Below are 19,819 nucleotides of genomic sequence, written 5' to 3'. Positions count from 1 at the left end.
CGATAAAAACATTTCAAAATAAAACTGAGAGACAGGAAGTGTACAATCGTGGCATGACTGTATGAGTTGTTGTTACAGGATTGTTGTGCTGTGTCGTTGGGCGTATTGCTTTGCATGTTGAAGGCGGAGCAGCTACAGAGGATCTAACGTTACACGTATTGGTGATACTTTTACATTGGAAAGGGCGACACCACCCTGCTAACCGTAAACTAGCTTTAATATCTAGACATAAACACCACCACTCTCTTCTGTGAGACCTGCAACGCTTCACGTCTAACGGTACGTTTGATTTACTTGTCTGCGGAATGTAATGTGCTGACTAAAGTAGTGGCCAATTTACCAATACGCATTTTAGATACTAGCCAAGTTCGCTTGCTAAGGTTAGCTGTTGTACTTTCTCCTTTGCTCTTATCCTCCCTACCGTCTAACGTTGAACGTCATTACTGTTAATGTGTCACATTTTCCACAATACGTTACTTGTTGTTGGCGTTACTGGTTCACTCGAAAATGTCTGAATGAGGCACCACACTTTTGTATATATTTGAAGCGTAGCATTGGGTAAAGCTACTGTGTTGACAGCCATTAAAACGAATTATAACGTACCTCATCGTAGTAGCGTCATTGCGAATTGCACACATTTGTAAACATAACCAACTGCATGCCAACCTCACAGGGCTAACTAATCCTGACTAGCATCTTCACAATTCATACCATTAAGTGTGTGCGTAAACAAGCCTAAATAATACGTTTGAACATGTTATGTCCACACTGTTATGTCCCTTCATGTCTGTGTTGCTTCTCCAGCTCATTACCAGGCAGACATGGCTGCTACTCAATGTGTAACCAAGGTAGAACTGACTGTGTCCTGTGAGAATCTTCTGGACAAGGACATCGGCTCAAAGTCTGACCCCATCTGTTCCCTGTTGATGAGCAGCACTGACTCCCAGTGGTATGAGGTCAGTAGGATGCCTGCATCTGGATTGATTTTATATCAGTGAACTTCAGATTGATTGTTTATATTATTTAACTGTTGAAATGTTATTGGGTCTGAATCTCAAACATATAACACTCGATATTAAAAAACATGTATTATTATGAAAGGCAAAATTGTATTCCAATGAAAATCGTCTGGTTTTGAAAGGTTTTTAACCTAATTCATTTTACCTAGGTGGGGCAGTTAGTACTATTGCTCTTGCAACAGAAAATGACATAGCAGTGTTAATGGTTAACCCCCCAATGGAAAATTCAGTGTTGAGTAAAGAAGTATTCACTCATCCATTTCCTGTTTCACCAGTGCATATGTGCCAATACATCCTTCGTTTTTGACATCTGGATCTCTTGAAATGTATGCATGACAGTTGCAATCCAACTTTTCCTAACAGGTGGGACGCACTGAGCAAGTCCAGAATTGCCTGTGCCCAAAGTTTGCAAAAAAGTTTGTCATCGACTACTACTTTGAAATAGTGCAGAAACTGAAGTTTGGGATTTATGACATCGACAACAAATCTATCGACCTGAGTGACGATGACTTCCTGGGGGAACTGGAGTGTACGCTGGGCCAGGTAAGGCTTTTGACTCTTTTTCTGAAAAAATACATGATTTATTCTTCACACTACATGTATGCAAGTCCTCCTTGAGCTTCAAAAGACGATGAATACTTTCACTTTCACTTTTAATTTGGACATTTCTGATTATAAGTTACCAACAGTAAAAGGGTTGTTGATAAATTGGCTTCACAATCCTATCAGGCACATAGGTTTATGAGTGGTAGGATAACATATAAGAGCTATGATCATATTACACATCAATATTTACCATCTCTGATAAGCAGATAGGCTGTGTAGGCTTTCTGTGTAACATGACCCCAGATGTGTATTCTGCCAGTTTGTTTTGGATGTGGTGTGCCTCATCATCTGGAGGCTGCTGTTTTGATTACGAACCTATTTATTCAACTATCTTTTACCTCTACTTCTTGTTTTTTTAGGTTGTGTCCAGTAAAAAACTGACCCGACCCCTTCTCTTGAAGAAAAAATCCCCTGCAGGAAAAGGGACCATCACAGTGAGTGTTGGAGAGAGCTACAAATAAATATTGCAATTCTTTCCTTCTGTTATTTAATTGGTTCTTTATTCTGCTGTAGATCAGTGCAGAAGAAATCAAAGATAGCAGGGTGGCCAATTTTGAAGTTGAAGCAAGAAAACTTGATAACAAGGTGAGTGTGATTCTTGCTGAAAAAAAGAAATGCCTGCATTCCTTTTTACACATTTTAGTGCATTTTTCTAATTGATGTGTCTCATTACTTTCATAATTTCCAGGATTTCTTTGGGAAGTCCGACCCTTACCTGGAATTCTACAAGCAGACAGCAACTGGATGGCAGCTGGCTCACAGGACCGAGGTATACACAGTATTCTGATGTCAATGTTTTATTTCTTTCCTGTCATAAATAAATCGGCCCCTTTCCCAGAAGGGGATAGTAAAACTCTATGAAGATAAACAGTTTGTATTACCTTGTCGGTTAAACTCCCATTTATTAGGTTTCATTCATTGCTGTCTGTATGAAAAGAGGAACAACTGGGGATATAGCTGTGTTACACTCGCATCCTTTGCAATGGCACACCTTTTGGCAAAACTGAAATGATAGGAAGTCCCCCTCGCAACTCAAATGTTCTGTAACCCTCTATCTGTGCTCTCACTTAACCGCTGCCAATACCACTGAGACTTTTTACATTGCAAACAAATGTTAAATTGGATGTTGTTATTGTGTATGAAGGGAGCAGCGAAATCATGCTCATTTATGCTCATCATGCTCATTTTTGTGCATGATGAAATTCAAATCTATATCATTTGGTTTAAACCATATTTGCAAAAAGCAGGGACACATCTGACAGCACCATGCTGCACAATACAGGAGCCTCAGACTGAACCACAGCCCATATTAGCTTTCATGCTACTGTCTCCTTCTTAACTGACTTAAACACATCAACCATTGTCTAGTTCTGCAGCTTAGCTTAACAAAAATGCACCTGGGAAAGTGTACCTCTAATTATGGGGTACACTTTTTCTTTAATACTAAAAAGTATTTAATAAATTAAAAAACATGTGAACATTAAATTAGACTTAAAAAATGGATGGTTAAATGTGATTTCAGTTGGACTTTGATAAATGTGTGCTAATAGGGAAGTCTGCACCTGTATCATTTTCATTAATTCTGTCCTCAGGTGGTGAACAACAACTTGAATCCAACATGGAAACCCTTTCGAATCACCCTGCAGTCTCTCTGTGGAGGAGACATGGACAAACCTATAAAAGTAATTGCTTTTCTAACATAACAACTCGCACATCTGCAGTGTGTTTCTTACCCTGCTATATGCTATGGCGTCCGTTGATAATGTTTTGTTAAGTGGCACTGTATGTTTTCATAGTCTAGATATAATTCTAGCTTTCTTGAAGATGTAAAGAGTTTTCACAGCAAACTTATGTTGGCTCTCTCAGAACATCTCAGTTTCATGATGTATATTTTTTAACTTCTGAAGCAAACATGTCAGGAAGGAGGCTGTTTTCAACTATACACTACAAGTGAGTTACCCAGTGTGTTACAGTCTCTGTCTTTTTTCATCTTGCCATCACTTTACGGGTGATGTGGGTGAATGGAGTAGAAGGGAGTGTGAAAAATACACGATGCCGCCTGAAATCTCTGGCCCTACAAGATTTCTTCATCCAACTTGATCGTGTCATAATACATTTGTCTGAAAGTACACATTCTTCTTTAGTCATTTTACTGTCCACTCACACTAGTATATTACCTAGAATCAGGTTTTCAATCTCACTTGCATGTTTTCACTTCTACATTTGTAATTGTTGCAATAAAGGGTCAGTTCACGCAAATTACAAAAAAATGTAATAAACCATTTCGGTTTTATTTGCCCAGATTTTCAGGATCTGCCTCCAGTCAAATACAATGGAGGTCTTTGAAAATATATTACAAAATTATAAAACTATAATATAATAATGCATAGACCTCACTGTAAACACTGCTTAATTTTTTTCTAGTTTAGGTGAACAGGCCCTTTTTAGTGTTTTGTTTTCTATATGCAAGTTATTTAACTTTTTTTCATTTGAATTGAATTTGATTTAATCTCCACTGTGTGCTTTTACCTGTTTCCAGGTTGAGTGTTATGACTATGACAACGATGGCTCACATGATCTTATTGGAACCTTTGAGACCACGATGACACGCTTCCAACAAGCATCGCGATCCTCTCCAGTATGTGTGTTTACATTGTTTGGATGTAAAAACCAAATTAGAATATTTCCCCTTTATTCACTAATTGTAAATACATTGAATGCTTCATCCTGGGTTCTGAAAAACACCAATTGAAAACACCATCTTCTTACATTTCAAAGACCTAAAAACGAACCAATTAATAGAAAAATTAATGGACAGATTAATTAACAATGAAAACAATCTTCCCACTGGTAATAACACCCTTGCTGTTGTGTGTTGTCCTCAGGCAGAGTTTGAATGCATGAACAGTAAAAAGAAACAGAAGAAGAAAGGCTACAAGAACTCTGGTGTTGTGAGCGTGAAGTTATGCCAGGTATAGTTCTGTTTTTTGTGTTGAATGCTTGCGTGATAAATCCTGAGTTAAGTAGTTTGGTTTTGAGATACATGGGCTCTTTCATAACATGGATCTCTATGTTTTAGGTGGTGAAGGAGTATACCTTCCTGGATTACATTATGGGAGGCTGTCAAATCAATTTCACCGTAAGTCTTGACTTGTGTATCAATGCCTCTCGTTAGTCACTTGTATTACCATGGCACAAACAAACCCTGCATGTCTTTTGGCAGGTGGCTATTGACTTCACAGGCTCCAACGGGGATCCCAAGTCTCCTCAGTCCCTGCACTACATCAGTCCTCAGGGCGTCAACGAGTACCTCTCTGCCATCTGGTCTGTGGGCAATGTTATCCAGGACTATGACAGGTATATGACACATAAAACCCACATTCAAAACCTCATACAGTATTATTATTTGTGCAAATTGGCTTCCACATTTTTAAAGTATTGGCTGTTCAGTGCTTCATTGTGTGTACAAATATTTCCCTAGTAGATTGTATTTCTTTGTGTGTAATATACCTAAATATTTTGTCACTCACGTACTAATGTTTTTTTGTCATTCCTGTGTAGTGACAAGATGTTTCCTGCATTTGGCTTTGGAGCCCAAATCCCTCCCACATGGCAGGTAAGAATTGCATTTAATTGTAAAAACTACAAATGCACCTAAAAGACACAGCAGCTGTTTGCATGCAGTTTGAATCTGATATATGGTAGTTAGGCTTGTGAACTAACATCTGATGATATTGGGATTGAACAGGTTTCCCATGAGTTCCCTCTCAATTTCAACCCGTCAAATCCATTTTGTACAGGTATGTAGAAAGATTGTAAGACTTGTTACAACAAATATTATCTAGACTCTACAGAACACATGCAGCTTAATATACAAACGTGTGTGTGTGTGTGTGTGTAGGCATAGAAGGTGTGGTGGAGGCCTACAGGGTGTGTCTGCCCCAGGTCAAACTCTACGGTCCCACCAACTTCTCCCCCATCATCAACCACGTGGCCGGCTTTGCTAAGCAAGCCCTGCAGCAGACCACTGCATCAGTGAGTATTTCTGTTCATCCATCATCAGTAATATGACTGAAGGCTTCTATGACCAGTATAACTGCCCTTCATGCACATAGACTCTCCATATTTCACAGATAAAGTAGATCTCCGTGTATCATTTTCACAATGTAATGGGATGATTTGATAGAAGCTCAACCAGAGCAACAGGGGTTTATGGATGATACCAAAGGTGTTAAGAAAAATATCACTCGTCACCGGCGTGAGCTTCAATATCAGAATACATGTATTTATTATCCTTGCAAGAATGGAAGTAGTCATCACATACAGAGCTGCATGGGACAAATACTTCCCAGAACAGTGTCCTTCAGATGCTTTATATAAAAGAGAGGGTGTTGCAGTCACAAGATGCATGCATACCGGTTCAAAGCAGTATTCTATGCTTAGTTCAGATTAGCTAAGGCCTGCGTAAGCAATAAACATGACAGTCATATGTCTATCTCCATAGAGGCTGAATCTTCATGTTAAGTTGTCCCATAGCTATCATATGCCTAAAACAGATCCTGACGCTCTTCTAGATAATCATACATCCGGTTACGTACACAGCTACGTAGGGCCTTTGTTATCATGTGCTACTCTGATATTAGAAGAGTACATTCAGTATTTTCCCAACAAAAGGGATTGCTCATTGAAGCTATTTTCAGATGTCATTATATATATCCAATGTATTGCATCAGATTTGTCTGCGCAGGAGAGGCCCTACCTTGAGTTAAAAATACCTAGATACATCTGAAACCCTTTACTTTTTGCCGCTGCTTTTAATTGAACTATTCACATCTTAAACTGCACTGTAACTTTTAACTTTTATCCATGTATTTTTTCTTTTAATGTTTATTTTATTATCTTTTCTTTTTAATGACTGATTTTAAATGCCATTTTTAAAATGTCTTCCATTTTTGTAAAGCACTTTGAATTACCTTGTGTTGAAAGGTGCTATATAAATAAACTTGCCTGGCCTTGCCTTGCCTTTATTCCAGGTATAATTAACGTTTGACATAATGCCAGAGCTAAGTAATAATCATTCTAGTCAGTTTAAAATATTTACTCAGGTGTGTCACATGCTTGCATTCCGAGTGTCTCATTGCCCTAACTGCATGTGGATAGCGCCCATTGACAGCAGCTCATTATAAATCAGGTTTGATGTTTCTAAAATACATTTCCTGACCTTTGAAGGAATTGGAAGGGACAAATCTAGAACATCTTGATCATATCATATGACAATGTAAGAAGCATTTTAGTCTTTATTTAAAACTTGCCAATTAATAAGTGATCTTCTTTTCAAAGCAATACTACGTTCTGCTGATCATCACTGACGGAGTGATCACGGACATGGATGACACCCGCAGTGCCATCGTCAACGCCTCTCGTCTGCCCATGTCCATCATCATCATAGGAGTAGGGGGGGCGGACTTCACTGCCATGGAGTTCCTCGATGGAGACGATGGACGTCTGCGCTCTCAGACCGGCGAGACCGCCATGCGAGACATCGTCCAGTTTGTGCCATACAGGCAGTTTGAAAAGGTAAGTCACCGTGACAACACCTCTTGTAAAAATGATTGCTATACATTAATCATTACATTTCAGAAATGTATCTTGTGAAATTTCTTTTAAGAACTGCATGCATTTCAGGCTTTTGTCCAAGCATCTCACTGCGTCATTTTTAAGTTAACTTGCTTCTAAAATTGCCAATCCAAACCTAATATAATAGTTCCCCTATCCAATGCCGGTATATATGCACAAACCCAGGGATTCCCAGCCCATCCACCTAGATCTCACTTAGCTTTGTGTACTTTGTGTATTTATCTCTTTTCAGGCGCCCAGCCAGGCTCTTGCCCAGAGCGTATTGGCCGAGTTACCTCAACAAGTGGCCTCCTTCTTCAGTTTATTCAAACTGAAGCCTCCCCGAGATCCTAGTCCTTCATAGGGGTACCCCAAATATTTCAGTCATAAAACCCTCCACCACCCTAGTCTTTGCTTGGCATACATGATTAACCGCCTCACCGCATGACTCATCACATGTAGTGATTGCTATCCTCATTGTTTTTTTTTTACTTTGCTGTGTTCTTTTCAACATTTTCACCTCTGTTTTGCCAAAGATCATTCGTCAGCTTAAAGTAAGACGGTACAATACATGATGTTGTACTTTCTGTCTTTTGTCTGGTTTGATAAGATTGATCACGTTTCATGTTTTTGTTTACATTTAAGCGGAAACTGCTCTCCAGGGGCCTCATTTATAACGCCTTGCGTAGGATTGACGTGGGAAGGTTGCTTACGTAGTACAAAGCAAAAAAATAGGTACACAAATGTTCCGACATTTTCCGATTCACAAAACATTGCGTACCGGCGAGGGAAGTGCGTACGGCACTTCCCTACGCCTGTTTCCCTTTATAAATCACAATCGACTCGTAACGCCCATATTTGCCTATAAATAGTCAAAGAAACGCCCATTCATCGATTCATTTTGACTGACTGCATGAAGAAGATCGCAGGAAATTACGACAGCACAGCTAAAAAAATACATCTCACACCGTGTCAGATTTTGGTTATTTTGGGGAGGTCGAGATAAATCATATTGTTTGGTGGATGCAGTTTGAACCAGAGTAGCAGCATGGAGGTCGGATCGTCACCAAAATAAATAAACAAGTGGTCCGAAAAAAGTTAATGACAAAAAAAATACACATAACCTTCCTCAGGCAGTGTGTCTGTCCCGGGGACAGGAGACACCCCCTTGATGAGAAACTGTAAGAAATGATCGGGGAATCCCTCCGGAGTGGAGTCATGACGACTGGATCTGAATTATTTTGTTGTATTTGGTGGTTTGTGTTCCAGCTGTCGATCAGCAACTATATATCCATAATCCACCAGTTAAAGGAAATACAACTAATGTGTTGTGTTATATTAGCTGTACAATTTACCACATATGGTGTTCTTAGTTTCCATACCTCCTGTGTTTTACGAGCGACTTATCAAGTCTTGGCAAACGGCATAAAACACGATTAAACATGATAGTATATAAAACCATGCTCATATCTACAACCTATAGAAATGCAAAACGGCGTCAGTTTAGACGTAATTCTGTCCTCCTGCTTACAGCATCATTTATGAGAAAACATTTCATAATATTAACACAACATATTCGAGGTGGTTTTAAATAACATATCCGTATTTATTTATTTATCCACGTTATGTTTTTGTGTGCACTGAGGAGTCTCAAACAGGTGTTTGTTTAATCATTTTAAGATTGGCTTTAATCAATGTTTGAAAAGGAATTCTTCATATATGATAAATGAGAGGTAACATTTTATTTATGGTATTATTTCCACATATTTCTCTCCATTCTTCCTTCTGCCAACGGTGTCGCAGTTTCTCGTCTCTCCCGCGTGTGTGCTTAGTGCGTACGCATGGGTTCGAGTTTGCGTGGAGGACCGCACATTTTCCCGTCAAGTTAGTATTTTAGAAATCGCAAACATTGCGTAGAAACTGGTTTACGCCATTTTTTTAGCGTATATCCCTTTATAAATGAGACCCCTGGTCTCTAAAACACACCAGTTAGGGATACAGTTTTCAGTCATCTATCTAGCGGAGAAAGTGCTAAAACAATAGCATGATATTTGCAAAAAGTGCAATTTTTCTCGGATTAAAGGCCTTCTTTCTAGACCTATCCCACAATGAAACTACTGTTGGTATGGCTGGTTTGTTTAATGCACTTTGGCAAGCCACAATGAGCACACAATCATCAAAATGTGTTCTGTAGTACTACACTGCTCGATCACTGGTCATCAATATGTCGTGACCGTTTGAATCTTCAGCTTATTTCCAAAGTGAATTAGGTTGAAGCTTGACAAAAGTAAGAGGACAAGATAAAACAATATTGCTGCTGGTATTGCCTTTGCTGTCACTGTGCAAAATGACACCCTTTAATAATTATTATTTCAAAGGGTGGAACATAACTCCTCATCTGCATGACTTTCTCATCTCATCCCTGCTTCCTTCATTTAATTGAATCAGTTGTTATAATTATCACTTCATAATACATTCAAATTTCTCATCCATGTGCACCTCACTGTACTTTTTTAAACTCTTCTTTTTACACTTCAGGCTCCTCGGGAAGCACTGGCAAAGAGTGTGTTGGCAGAGGTACCGGGTCAGCTGGTGGAGTTTTTCAATATCATGAAGCTGACTCCACCCAAATCCAGTCCTGCACCGACCCCTGCACCGACCCCTGCACCGACCAACTGATGCTTCAAGGAAACTAACAGACATCTCCTGCAGATTTAAAGCAGATCCCAGCTTCAGCTTGAACGGCAATTAGACATATTTCCTTCCTACACTTTCCTAACTAAACCTTTTTCTTTCCACACACAACACATTTAACACAAGCACTCCACACTATTGACCAACCTGTGTTTTTTTAAGTGTCAAAATAAACCTAGCTTTAGTTAGATATTAGCATCCATGTGGTAATTTTAGCTGTTATTCAGTTCAAGTGCAACTTAAAAATAAAGAACAAACCCTATCATTCTTACTTTTAAATAATAAGTTATTGGGCAGGGAATTACTTATGAAAATAGTTTTAAAACTAGTCATTTTAACTGCACAAAGATTTAACCATTCATTGTTTTTACAAGATACATATACAAAATACATTCACATTGCAGAAACATTATATTTTTTTAATTCATCATGAGAGTGCAGTTTACTTTTATGCCCGTTTGATGGTTTCAGCACCAGACTAAAAATAATGCTGTTAAAGGCATTAAGATGACCTTTTAATTATGGCATCAACAAATGCATGGGAAACTGGTGTGATAGTAAAACATATCACACATAATTTGTATATCATTAGCAAAATACCTGCTGCACTACTAGTATAATCGTGTACATACAGTATTGACAAGTAGATATGTAGACGCTGCTGTTTTGGCACATAGAGAACATATTGCCTTAATGTTCTCTGATGCACATGCTTCCCTATGCACTATGAGGTTTTACCTAATGAATGCCAAACTCTCTGTAGTTATAGACCTGTGTAAACCAGAGCTATTTATACCTTTAAGTATGAAACCGAAATATTGTGATAGCTACAAAAGTAGTAGTTCGTTATGAGGTATTGTGCCAGTCATCACTCAGTTATTGTAGTTTACCATTATGCCAGTTTGTACTTTGACTTCCACATTTAGATTAGCAAAGACACCATTGGGTCGTTCCCTTGACATGGACTAACAAGTAAGGATCTATTTTTCCAACGATATGGCCATCAACCTTTGATTTACTCTAGGTTTTATCTTTTTTCAGTATTAATCATTTCCACCTGGAAACTAGATACAGTACTGCTTAATGTAATCTTTGCATGTCAAGTACAAAACTGTCTGTTACAATTTAATTGTTGTACAATGAAAGCTATAAATAAGCATCCGATGTATCAGCTTTAGTGCTCTATTAGAAATAGATGATGTGCCTTAAGTGTTTACATGCAGAAAGTGCACCCCCCCCCCCCAAAATAAAGCAGCTGTTATACAATACAAATTGAACTTGAATTTTATTTAACACTTTAATGCATTTCTACAGGGTGATATCAAGGTGTTCTTTTGCCATCATTTCACAGCCCCCTATTACAAAAACACAACCGTCTTCTGCCAATGAACACAAACAATTTATTGTATAAGAGTGCAAAGGTTGTTCAGTGAAATCATTATTGACAATAATATACAGAAGTGAGTTGTTGCCGAGACATCCCATCAGTACTTAGATTCCCTCAACCTAATAACCTGGACTCAGGCACTTAAGTTCTTGTATAAAAAAAAAATAGCCTTTTCTCTACATTGATAGGATTTATTATTCATCATAATAACATGATGTGTTTAATGTCTTTCTGTTGAGTCTGTAAATCCAGAGTGTAGCTACCCAGAATGGATTATATGATGTATTTTTCTCAAAATCCTTAAGACTAAGAGTCACTTTACTTGCATCAGTTCACATGCGTATATGACTGTACCTCAGAGCTACAAACCAACATTTCCTCGGGTATTTAGCATGACAAACATTCTACGTTTTCAGTGTAAAAGTATTTCACCTGCTACTACCATGGCAAAAAATAGCCAGTGACACAGCTTTAGGGTTTGAAATGACTGAAGTTATGGCCCCATGCTGATTTATTTACATGCGGTGGATTTTGTTGTGATCCATGAACTGTTTGAGGTTGTGCAGGTTATCCCACCACTTGAAGAGGAAGGTCTCTGCGATGAGGCTGAACCAGGGTGTGATCTCCACTTCTTTGCGCTTTGCCTTCTCCAACATCTCCTGAAGCTCCTCCTTGCTCACATAGCAGTGCGTTTTGATCTCATTGGGGTCTGGACTCAAATCCACATCCTTCAGAAGGACAAAAAAGAGATGTTATCTATAATTTACACAGACGGGCCAGATATCCTAATTCTAAGACAACTCTTAAGTCGAACAGTGCTACCTTCTGCATGAAGAGGATGTAGTCAATCTCATGTTCTCCCCACACACCGTCTGACTGGGCTTTGTAGTGGATCCTTGTCAGATAAGTCATTTCATCTGGTGTCACCTGAGGAGCAACAGGAAGTAAAAGGCGATCAGATGCAAGGAAAGATTCCTCTCCCAGTATTTCAGGAGTCAGGATTTCAACACATGCGGTTTACCTGTTCCATGGGGATACCCAGTTCAGCCTCGAGTCTCCTCTGAGCTGCTCTCCTCACTCCAATTGCGTCCTTCTCCTCCAGCTCACTGTCTGTGTGTAAAGGGTGACTGCAGCATGTGTTTGTGAAGCAGCCTACGTACAGACACAGGACAGGGTTGAACATCAGTGTTTAATCATCTTGTCATGCTATATTCACCCATGAGTATTTTTGGAAATGGTTAAACTGGGGTATACAATTGTCACTGACCTGGAAAAGTGATTTTGGCATCAGACCTCTGTTGTAAGAGCAGCTTCTCTTCACTGTTGAAAATGAACACGCTGAAAGCTCTGTGTAATAGACCTAGAAAAACAAACAATTTACTATAAGTACACATTTGAAACAAGTTATGCACTTGAGGCGAGACAGGTGTGTCCAGACAGGTACCTTTGTCAATGTTAGCATTCAGGTGGCAGTTTTTCTTGGTGTCTGCTCCAACTTTGTGGTCGTTCTCGTCGATGAGGATGCACATCTCGGCCAGAAGCTTCACCTGCTTCTCGTCCAGGTGGTCTGTGGTTATCTCAGGCATTCTGACAGCTGACTGTAGGGGTTTTACCTCACTGTACAGGAAGAGGAGCAGTGTGCAGAAAACATTCATTTAATGCATATTTTCCAAAATGACAGTCTTGAACCTTCAGTAACACAGTAGGTAGTACTTGACCAACAAATCCTACTGCTGTTCACTAGTTTTTCTGGAGTTTTCATAGAAAGACTGAAGAAAACTACAAGATGCAGTTGAAAGCTCTGGAAAAAAAACGTGTTAGTGGACCCCGAGTGCTTTTCAAGTTTAGGACTGAACTTTCATTCTAAAATAAGGAGTAAATCAAAACATAATCAAAGCAAAATATATTTAATGGTGTGGTTTCTGCAAAAATATTGTTAGCAATACATAACAATTAACATTACATTTACAGAAAATGCAATATGCCCTTATCAACTTCATAGTGTCCAAGTGAAGCTTTTCATATTGTTGATTTAGTCAAATACTCAAAAATAGTAAGAATGTAAATATGTATACAAAAAATAGCAATGGTACCATTTCAGGCGCTTTGCTTTAGGTGGGCGTTAACTATTAAACTTATATTTTGATACAGCATGCCATGCTGCCATATATCTTATCTTGTGAGCCTTAGTTTTACGTTAAAAATGTGCATGTTAAAATAATATTGCTTTCAATGCAGCTTGCCTTGATGTAATGTATACCATATTGAAGAGAATATACCCAAGCGTCGAGTTGCTATTGTAAAAGTGTGTACTTTAATACGCAAACCCATGAATACAATGCTTGTTAAATAAGAATTTGGCATGACTTTATTTCATGTGAGGCAATGACATTTATCCGAACTATTGAGACAGGCTTTAGTGTAGCTCAGCTATCAATAGCACAAGTAGCATGTCTTAGCTTAGGCTTATTAGGCTTATCTCTTGCTTTGCTCTTCACAAACGTAAACAATGCCTTCTATAAACCTAAATTAAATAGCACTAGCTTACCTTGAAATAGCTCTGACGCAGGAAGTGTAGATATGTCTTTGCTGAGATGCAACAACTCTGGAAGCACCAGGTACGTTTGATTTAAGCACAGGGTTCCTTTTGGTGGACACCATCCGTAGCACCGCCCACACTCCCCGCACCATCGCCTGACATAAACAGAAAACCAATCACAAGGTCTGAGCGGGTGGACGAAGGTAAAACCCGGAGAGGATTTTACTCAGGTAGGACCGGAAGTTACGTTGCTGATGATACCTGTGGACTGAAGTCAGGGCAGCCAGGCAGAGGGTAAACTTTGGTTGAGTTTTCAAATGTTTTATACACATTAACTACATGCTTATGATTAATTAAACCCATATGTATTTTACTATACAGCGTAGGGGTTGTAACAAATTATTGTCATTATGGATCTATGCAACAATTGAGAATCTTCTGTGATGGAGGAAGTATTTACATGGTTCTAAAGTAAAAGTACTTTGTTCATTTAAATGGCCACTCTAAGTGTATATCAAAGCAATATGGTAGTAAGTCTCACTAATGCATTAACAAGAACCCATTCAGTGGACTATAGTATGATCTTAATGTCCCGTTCTAAGCAATCCACTTCGTGTCTTCCTCCAAACACAGTCCACACGCCATCATACCACTGCACAGCACAGCCCGCACCATCCAGGCCTCTGACATCTGAACATAAGTATGCATTGATTGCTACATACACAACCTACTGAGAAACCGATAAAACGCTTAATTACTTACGAAACAATTTCCCTGTTTCAAGTGAATTCAATGTCGTACTTTGCATGTGTCGACGACGATATTTTAGAGCCAAATACTGTGGTCGAGCCACTTAGCTTTCACTGCCTGCTTCTGAGGTCACTGGTTTTGATTGGATGCTTTAGCATCGGCGTCACTGCCCATTGGCTTACACAGTGCAAACACAAACCATGTGATACGGAAATCGGTGTACCAGTAAAATACGTGATGTGTCAACATTCGGATAAATATTCTGATTTTCAAATTGTCATTGTTGTTATTGTCCACTGTCAATTCGCCGAAAAACATGTAACGTGACACGTCGATAGGTTTCCATATAATCATATCGAGTAAGGAAGGTTAGGCTGCTGTTTTTTTCATAGACGGTAGTTAGTTGCCGCAATTAGCATCATATGTGAAAGCTAGCATGCGCTAGCTTTTAGCTCATTTAGTTTGTAGACCGCCTTTCTGGCTGTGAATCAGTGACAGCGGTGAGTTTCTTCCTTGTTTCGTAATATTTCAGAATCATATCGGTGAAAGGTCACACGCCTAAAGTGTACGGTCACATGTCATGAAAGCTGCGTTACATATTTGTATTGCAAGCGTTACGACAATTGTCCACGTTAATTTTCCATGGGCAGTAATTACTCAGCGTTAAATACACGGTTTCAGTCTTGCATAATGATATGCTAAAATATGTTGTCCATTGTCCCATTTACTATAATGTTAAATGTGGCGCTATGCCATGATAACAAGAGCACCAACATGCACAGTCCTAACATGCACAGTCCTAACATGTGTGAGCATGCAACGACCTTTAAGATACTGTCAAATGTGCAACAACAGTAGGCAGTAGTCAGTTAGATGAATTACCTTTGAAAAGAGGTTTAATTAAAAGACAAGTACTTTTTCAAATGTAGAATTTCTAAGTTCAGGTTCTAAAAAGTGCACGTTATATTTATAAGCAAAGCCGGCTTTCTTGACATGTGACCGCATTAAATGTTGTTTTAGAGCAGCAGGTACCAGGGCAAGACTGTAACTACTAAGCACCCTTAATCTAAAATATCTAGTTGAATTACTGTGTATTAATGCAGGGAAGGCGTCCTTTCACCTTGAACTGTTCCTGCAGTGACTGTGAGCCTGAACTTCACTTTCTTTTTTAATTTCAGACAAGTGGTGATAACATACTAACCTACACACGAGCCAACTAGAGAGCCTTTGTTTACCTGCCTCTAAGGTGAGCGGGGGGGCAGGGCCACCGTACGGTAGGAGGGATGCCTGTGGAGGGCGGGAGCAGCAGCGGCTCTGCTTCGGCTGCCCGTCACCCAAAGCAGAAGCGCAAGGCTCACAGTTTGTCCATCCGGCGCACCAACAGCACCGAGGAGAGGCCAGCAGGCATCCAGAGAGGAGACATGCTGGAGGGCCAGGTGAGCGACATGCACAAACATCTGGCATTTCTTGCTTTCTTACACACAAGCACACTCTGACAGCAGCACACAAGTATTTTGGCATCACATCATGCTTATAAAACGTGTGAGAACATATTTTGCAATCCAGGCGCACAACGTTTATTTTGGATGTGCTCCAAAAAATACATACCAGAATGTTTTTCTTTATTAATTAGCATTTTCCTGGTGATGTTTTTTGTCATGTGAGTACAGTACCAGCCGGGTGAGCAGCATTGCTTCTATTTTGTACCTGGTGTTGTAACATTCACAGCTCCATGCTGCTATGTATTTATGAGATGTGGTTTCTCCTCTCTGTGCAAATGGGAGGGTTTTTTAGGTATCAATGAATTTGGATTACAATGTATTCAGTTAAAGTGTCAATGTCATCTTGATTTGGCATTTTTTGAACATTTTGTGTGGCATTTACACGTGGTTAATGATTTATATTCTTATTTTTTTACACAAAGGGATCTACTGTGACTTTTTAATCCCACTGGTCCCATCAAGTTAGTGATTAACTATCCAAACTGGTTATTTAAAAGAGAGCTACAATTGATTTTTAAAGACTTTAGGCAGGCATTTCCTGCTGCAAACCAGTTGCTGTCAAGTCTCTTTTCTATTGAGATAATAAAAAGCTGTTTCTGTTTGATCAAGAACATCCTGCTTATTATTTTTGGGAGTTGGCTTAAGGGTGACCCTATTTAGAGTTATCTCTGATAAGATCTTCTCGATTATATCATCATGTATTTCTGTCATGGGAGATTTAATTGAATGAAAGGCAAAACATTGTATTTGGTGCGTTATTTTCTTTCAGATGAACTTTCTATGTTAGACAATGTTCGTATATCATCAGCCCTTAAAACTAGAGCTCAGTTTGCACCGGCCTGTTGTCTCATCAAGTTTTAATATGGGCCGCTTGTCCAGGGCTGATTAGTCTTTTCACCAGGCCTTTTTGTCTATTGCCAAGACATGCTGGCTCTGTTTATGTACCTAGTCTACCCCCCAGCAAAAGTTCCACATACACAGAATGCAGTTTCTTTCCATCAATGCTGTCATTATTAGCCAGAGTACATTGCAGGTTTTAGGGCCACAACTAAGCAGCTTTGTAAAAAGCAAACAACAGGCAGCCGTTGTGAAGTGTGTTTACATGAGGCACCGACAGAATGGTCAGGCGGTTAACGTCACTGTTGCAAACTCTTGGTCATGGACGTGTGCCAGGAGAAAGAGTGACAGTCAAGTGTTTGGTTTCCACGGCTTTCTGATGGCTAGAGAAAGCAGCAGCTCTTAAGGCGAGCTGTCAAATGCAGCCTTTGGAACCTCTTGTTTTTTTGGCAAGCTTTTTACGTGTCTTTGGATGCTAGTGTGGTGTAGACTGGTGGTCAGATAACTGGGTGCCTTTATGAGTTTACCATGGAGGTGAGTCAGATGAAATGTGTTGATTGGACCCTGGCTCTTGTTATGTAGCTCAAATTTTGGATGAGATTTTACGCAATTGGTAGCTGATTAAATTACGTAAACACACAGGCTGTGTTTGACATGAGATTTATATAGGTTGCTTTCGATTTGTTTGTTTTCCAAAAAATGTTGGACCTGTCAGCAACATTCTGTTTTTATGGTTCAATTTTGAACATTTGAAATGCTCTCTATTCAGATTTTACCCACTATAAGTAAAAGAGAACACCACACTGCAGAGGGATATGGGGGGATGATGACTGCTCCATACACCAATGTGATTTGTAATGTATTATATGTCAGTTTACCATCAGGTTCATTCAAGCCTTGTTCTCTCCTGCTCTGCCTCTGCAGGACTCTAGGCTGCCCCTCTCTCTACGGCACAATCTCCTTGACCTTTTTGGCCAGATTGAGCGAGAGTTTGAAAATCTCTACATTGAAAACATTGAATGTAAGTATCAGATTGAGAGAGTGCGGCAAATGTATTCAGATTGCATTTAGATTTCTATGAAACATACCTTACTGAATTGATCTTCAGGTGTTGATTGACAGACCAGATGGTGTCGTTGTTTGCTTACTGATGCTCTCACTGTGCTAACATTACAGTACGCCGGGAAATCGACTCTCTGAACGAGCGTCTGACCGGAGATGGACAGACTGTTGATGGAGGAGACCCCACCAAGGGGGCTCTCAAAACAAAAGGTGCAATATTTTTTCACAATTGGTTGCTGATCTCAATATTCTTAACAGATACTTCTGCATCTTTTGAAATTAAAAGGAAAACTATTGATGGGTGGCTCTAAAAATAAGTGTATATCTCATTCCATGCACAATATTTAAAAACACAATGACTGTCATTCTGTGCACAATGATGTCATCAACTCATGTTAATAATTAATAGGTAAAGAGGAACCTTGCATTGTAAAATTGACATGAAGCTAAACCTGAAAAACTGGGATAAGTTCCATTGTAACTTAGGTAAAGCCAGGTTTGCTGAAGTAAGCCTTGTTTAACCAATTCTCTTGTTTTATGAAACAACCCTGTGGTGTGGTGTGCACAACTATAACACTTTATACGGCTATTAGTGCAGCAGTGAAACCAACCAATGCCACAGTGTTGAATTCCCTTCATTGTTTTCTTTTTTCTTCCCGTCTCCCAGCCAGCCACAGCACCAGCCAACTGTCACAGAAGCTGAAGACGACCTACAAAGCCTCCACCAGCAAGGTACCTGCTATTTTAGTTTATTTTATAGAGCTCATAAGATTTGTCATCTGTGTAATTATTTGAGCTGTGGGGGTTATGGTCACAGACTATCAAAAGCCCCTTTGTTGCTGAGTGAGCAGAAGGAAGTCTTTTTATTCTTCCCCTGAGGTCATGATATGTAAAGGTACACAAATGAAACTGTGACCAAGTATCATTACTGTTGAATGAATTTGTTTTTAAAGTGCTTATGCATTTGGATAAAGATTTTTGAACTTACAGGAAGTGAAGGAAACTTTATTTTTTATTATTAAATGACATATTCCCTTGACTTCTTCCTTTTTAATCTCTTGCCTATGTAGTGCTTGTACACTTTCCACGGCAAAATAGGTGGACCTCGCAACTTCCGTGTGGCCTCATGCGAGTTGTGGGGAGGAGATTCATGGGTAACTTCCTGAATGCTCTGTTTGTCACTAAGCATTGTGAGGGCCAGCTGTGGGCTGAGTCTGTTTTAGCTGCAGTCTGACCTTGACTCCTCATCTCTTCTCTGCTCTGCACCCTGTCAGAAGGCCTGTGGGTGATCGGCTGCATTCCTAAATACATTAATAAAACACTTCCAAAAACATTTGGAAGTGTCACGACTCAAGTTGTTTTTTTCTGAAATTTGAGCATGGCATCCATTTCTTTAGTCGCCCCTTGACTCACTTATCATTAGCCCGTTTAGACAGACTGGCCTCAAACTAAGCAACTTTCAGTAAAAAGTTAGTTCGGAGTTAATTAGAGAGTTTGAGATTTGGCGAAGAAAATAAATCGATACCCCCTGCATGTCTTTCAGCTAAATACTAAGCTAACGTTGCCTAGTACCAGCATCTCAAATACGCAGTGATTCACTTGTTATATGTGGCATTTTGAATCAATCGAGTGTACCGTGCTATTTCTTGCCCAATAACTTGGCATCTCCGCTAGTTGCCTGGCAACTGCTTTTAGATAGGAAATATTCCAGGATATACACTTTGTAAACAAAGCCCAAAACAGACAAATCTTCTTATCTAACTCGGCAAGAAGTGATTTACCCAAGTTACTTCCTATTCCTTTAATG

General features: G+C 39.4%; 3 protein-coding genes across 8 annotated transcripts in view; 2 read left to right on the top strand and 1 right to left on the bottom strand.

The window, feature by feature from the left end:
- The first annotated feature begins 88 nt into the window (after positions 1 to 88).
- On the top strand, positions 89 to 11,208 carry LOC117484114 (copine-3-like). Of its 2 annotated transcripts, XM_034132568.1 has the most exons (17): positions 89 to 279; positions 805 to 956; positions 1,383 to 1,562; positions 1,985 to 2,059; positions 2,139 to 2,210; positions 2,314 to 2,394; positions 3,218 to 3,307; positions 4,165 to 4,263; positions 4,511 to 4,597; positions 4,705 to 4,764; positions 4,849 to 4,982; positions 5,187 to 5,241; positions 5,374 to 5,425; positions 5,527 to 5,660; positions 6,966 to 7,202; positions 7,495 to 7,607; positions 9,780 to 11,208. In XM_034132568.1, the coding sequence occupies exons 2-16, from the start codon at positions 822 to 824 to the stop codon at positions 7,603 to 7,605; spliced, it is 1,602 nt and encodes a 533-aa protein (XP_033988459.1). In that variant the 5' UTR covers positions 89 to 279; positions 805 to 821; the 3' UTR covers positions 7,606 to 7,607; positions 9,780 to 11,208. The 2 variants fall into 2 exon arrangements, with proteins under 2 accessions (XP_033988459.1, XP_033988458.1); XM_034132567.1 differs by lacking the exon at positions 7,495 to 7,607 and having other exon boundaries at positions 9,780 to 11,203.
- idi1 (isopentenyl-diphosphate delta isomerase 1) lies at positions 11,204 to 14,756 on the bottom strand. Of its 2 annotated transcripts, none has more exons than XM_034132574.1 (7): positions 14,624 to 14,756; positions 13,871 to 14,016; positions 12,767 to 12,939; positions 12,590 to 12,682; positions 12,344 to 12,474; positions 12,145 to 12,249; positions 11,204 to 12,050 (listed from the first exon to the last, which is right to left on the bottom strand). In XM_034132574.1, the coding sequence occupies exons 2-7, from the start codon at positions 14,011 to 14,013 to the stop codon at positions 11,838 to 11,840; spliced, it is 858 nt and encodes a 285-aa protein (XP_033988465.1). In that variant the 5' UTR covers positions 14,014 to 14,016; positions 14,624 to 14,756; the 3' UTR covers positions 11,204 to 11,837. The 2 variants fall into 2 exon arrangements, with proteins under 2 accessions (XP_033988465.1, XP_033988466.1); XM_034132575.1 differs by having other exon boundaries at positions 14,663 to 14,679.
- LOC117484116 (WD repeat-containing protein 37-like) overlaps positions 14,054 to 19,819 on the top strand; it is a 31,490-nt gene continuing 25,724 nt past the window's right edge. For 3 of the 4 annotated variants that reach the window (XM_034132572.1, XM_034132571.1, XM_034132569.1), the window contains exons 1-5: positions 14,054 to 14,561; positions 15,790 to 16,047; positions 17,875 to 17,971; positions 18,127 to 18,222; positions 18,680 to 18,744. In XM_034132572.1, coding sequence (XP_033988463.1) covers positions 15,895 to 16,047; positions 17,875 to 17,971; positions 18,127 to 18,222; positions 18,680 to 18,744 — 411 coding nt within the window. In that variant the 5' untranslated portion in view covers positions 14,054 to 14,561; positions 15,790 to 15,894. Of the gene's footprint in view, positions 14,562 to 14,841; positions 15,112 to 15,789; positions 16,048 to 17,874; positions 17,972 to 18,126; positions 18,223 to 18,679; positions 18,745 to 19,819 lie in introns of those variants that run through there. The other variant, XM_034132570.1, reaches the window with a different exon arrangement.

Source organism: Trematomus bernacchii, unplaced genomic scaffold (genome assembly GCF_902827165.1).
Source record: "Trematomus bernacchii unplaced genomic scaffold, fTreBer1.1, whole genome shotgun sequence".
Taxonomy (NCBI): Eukaryota; Metazoa; Chordata; class Actinopteri; order Perciformes; family Nototheniidae; genus Trematomus; species Trematomus bernacchii.
This window is presented reverse-complemented; position numbering and strand designations above follow the sequence as displayed.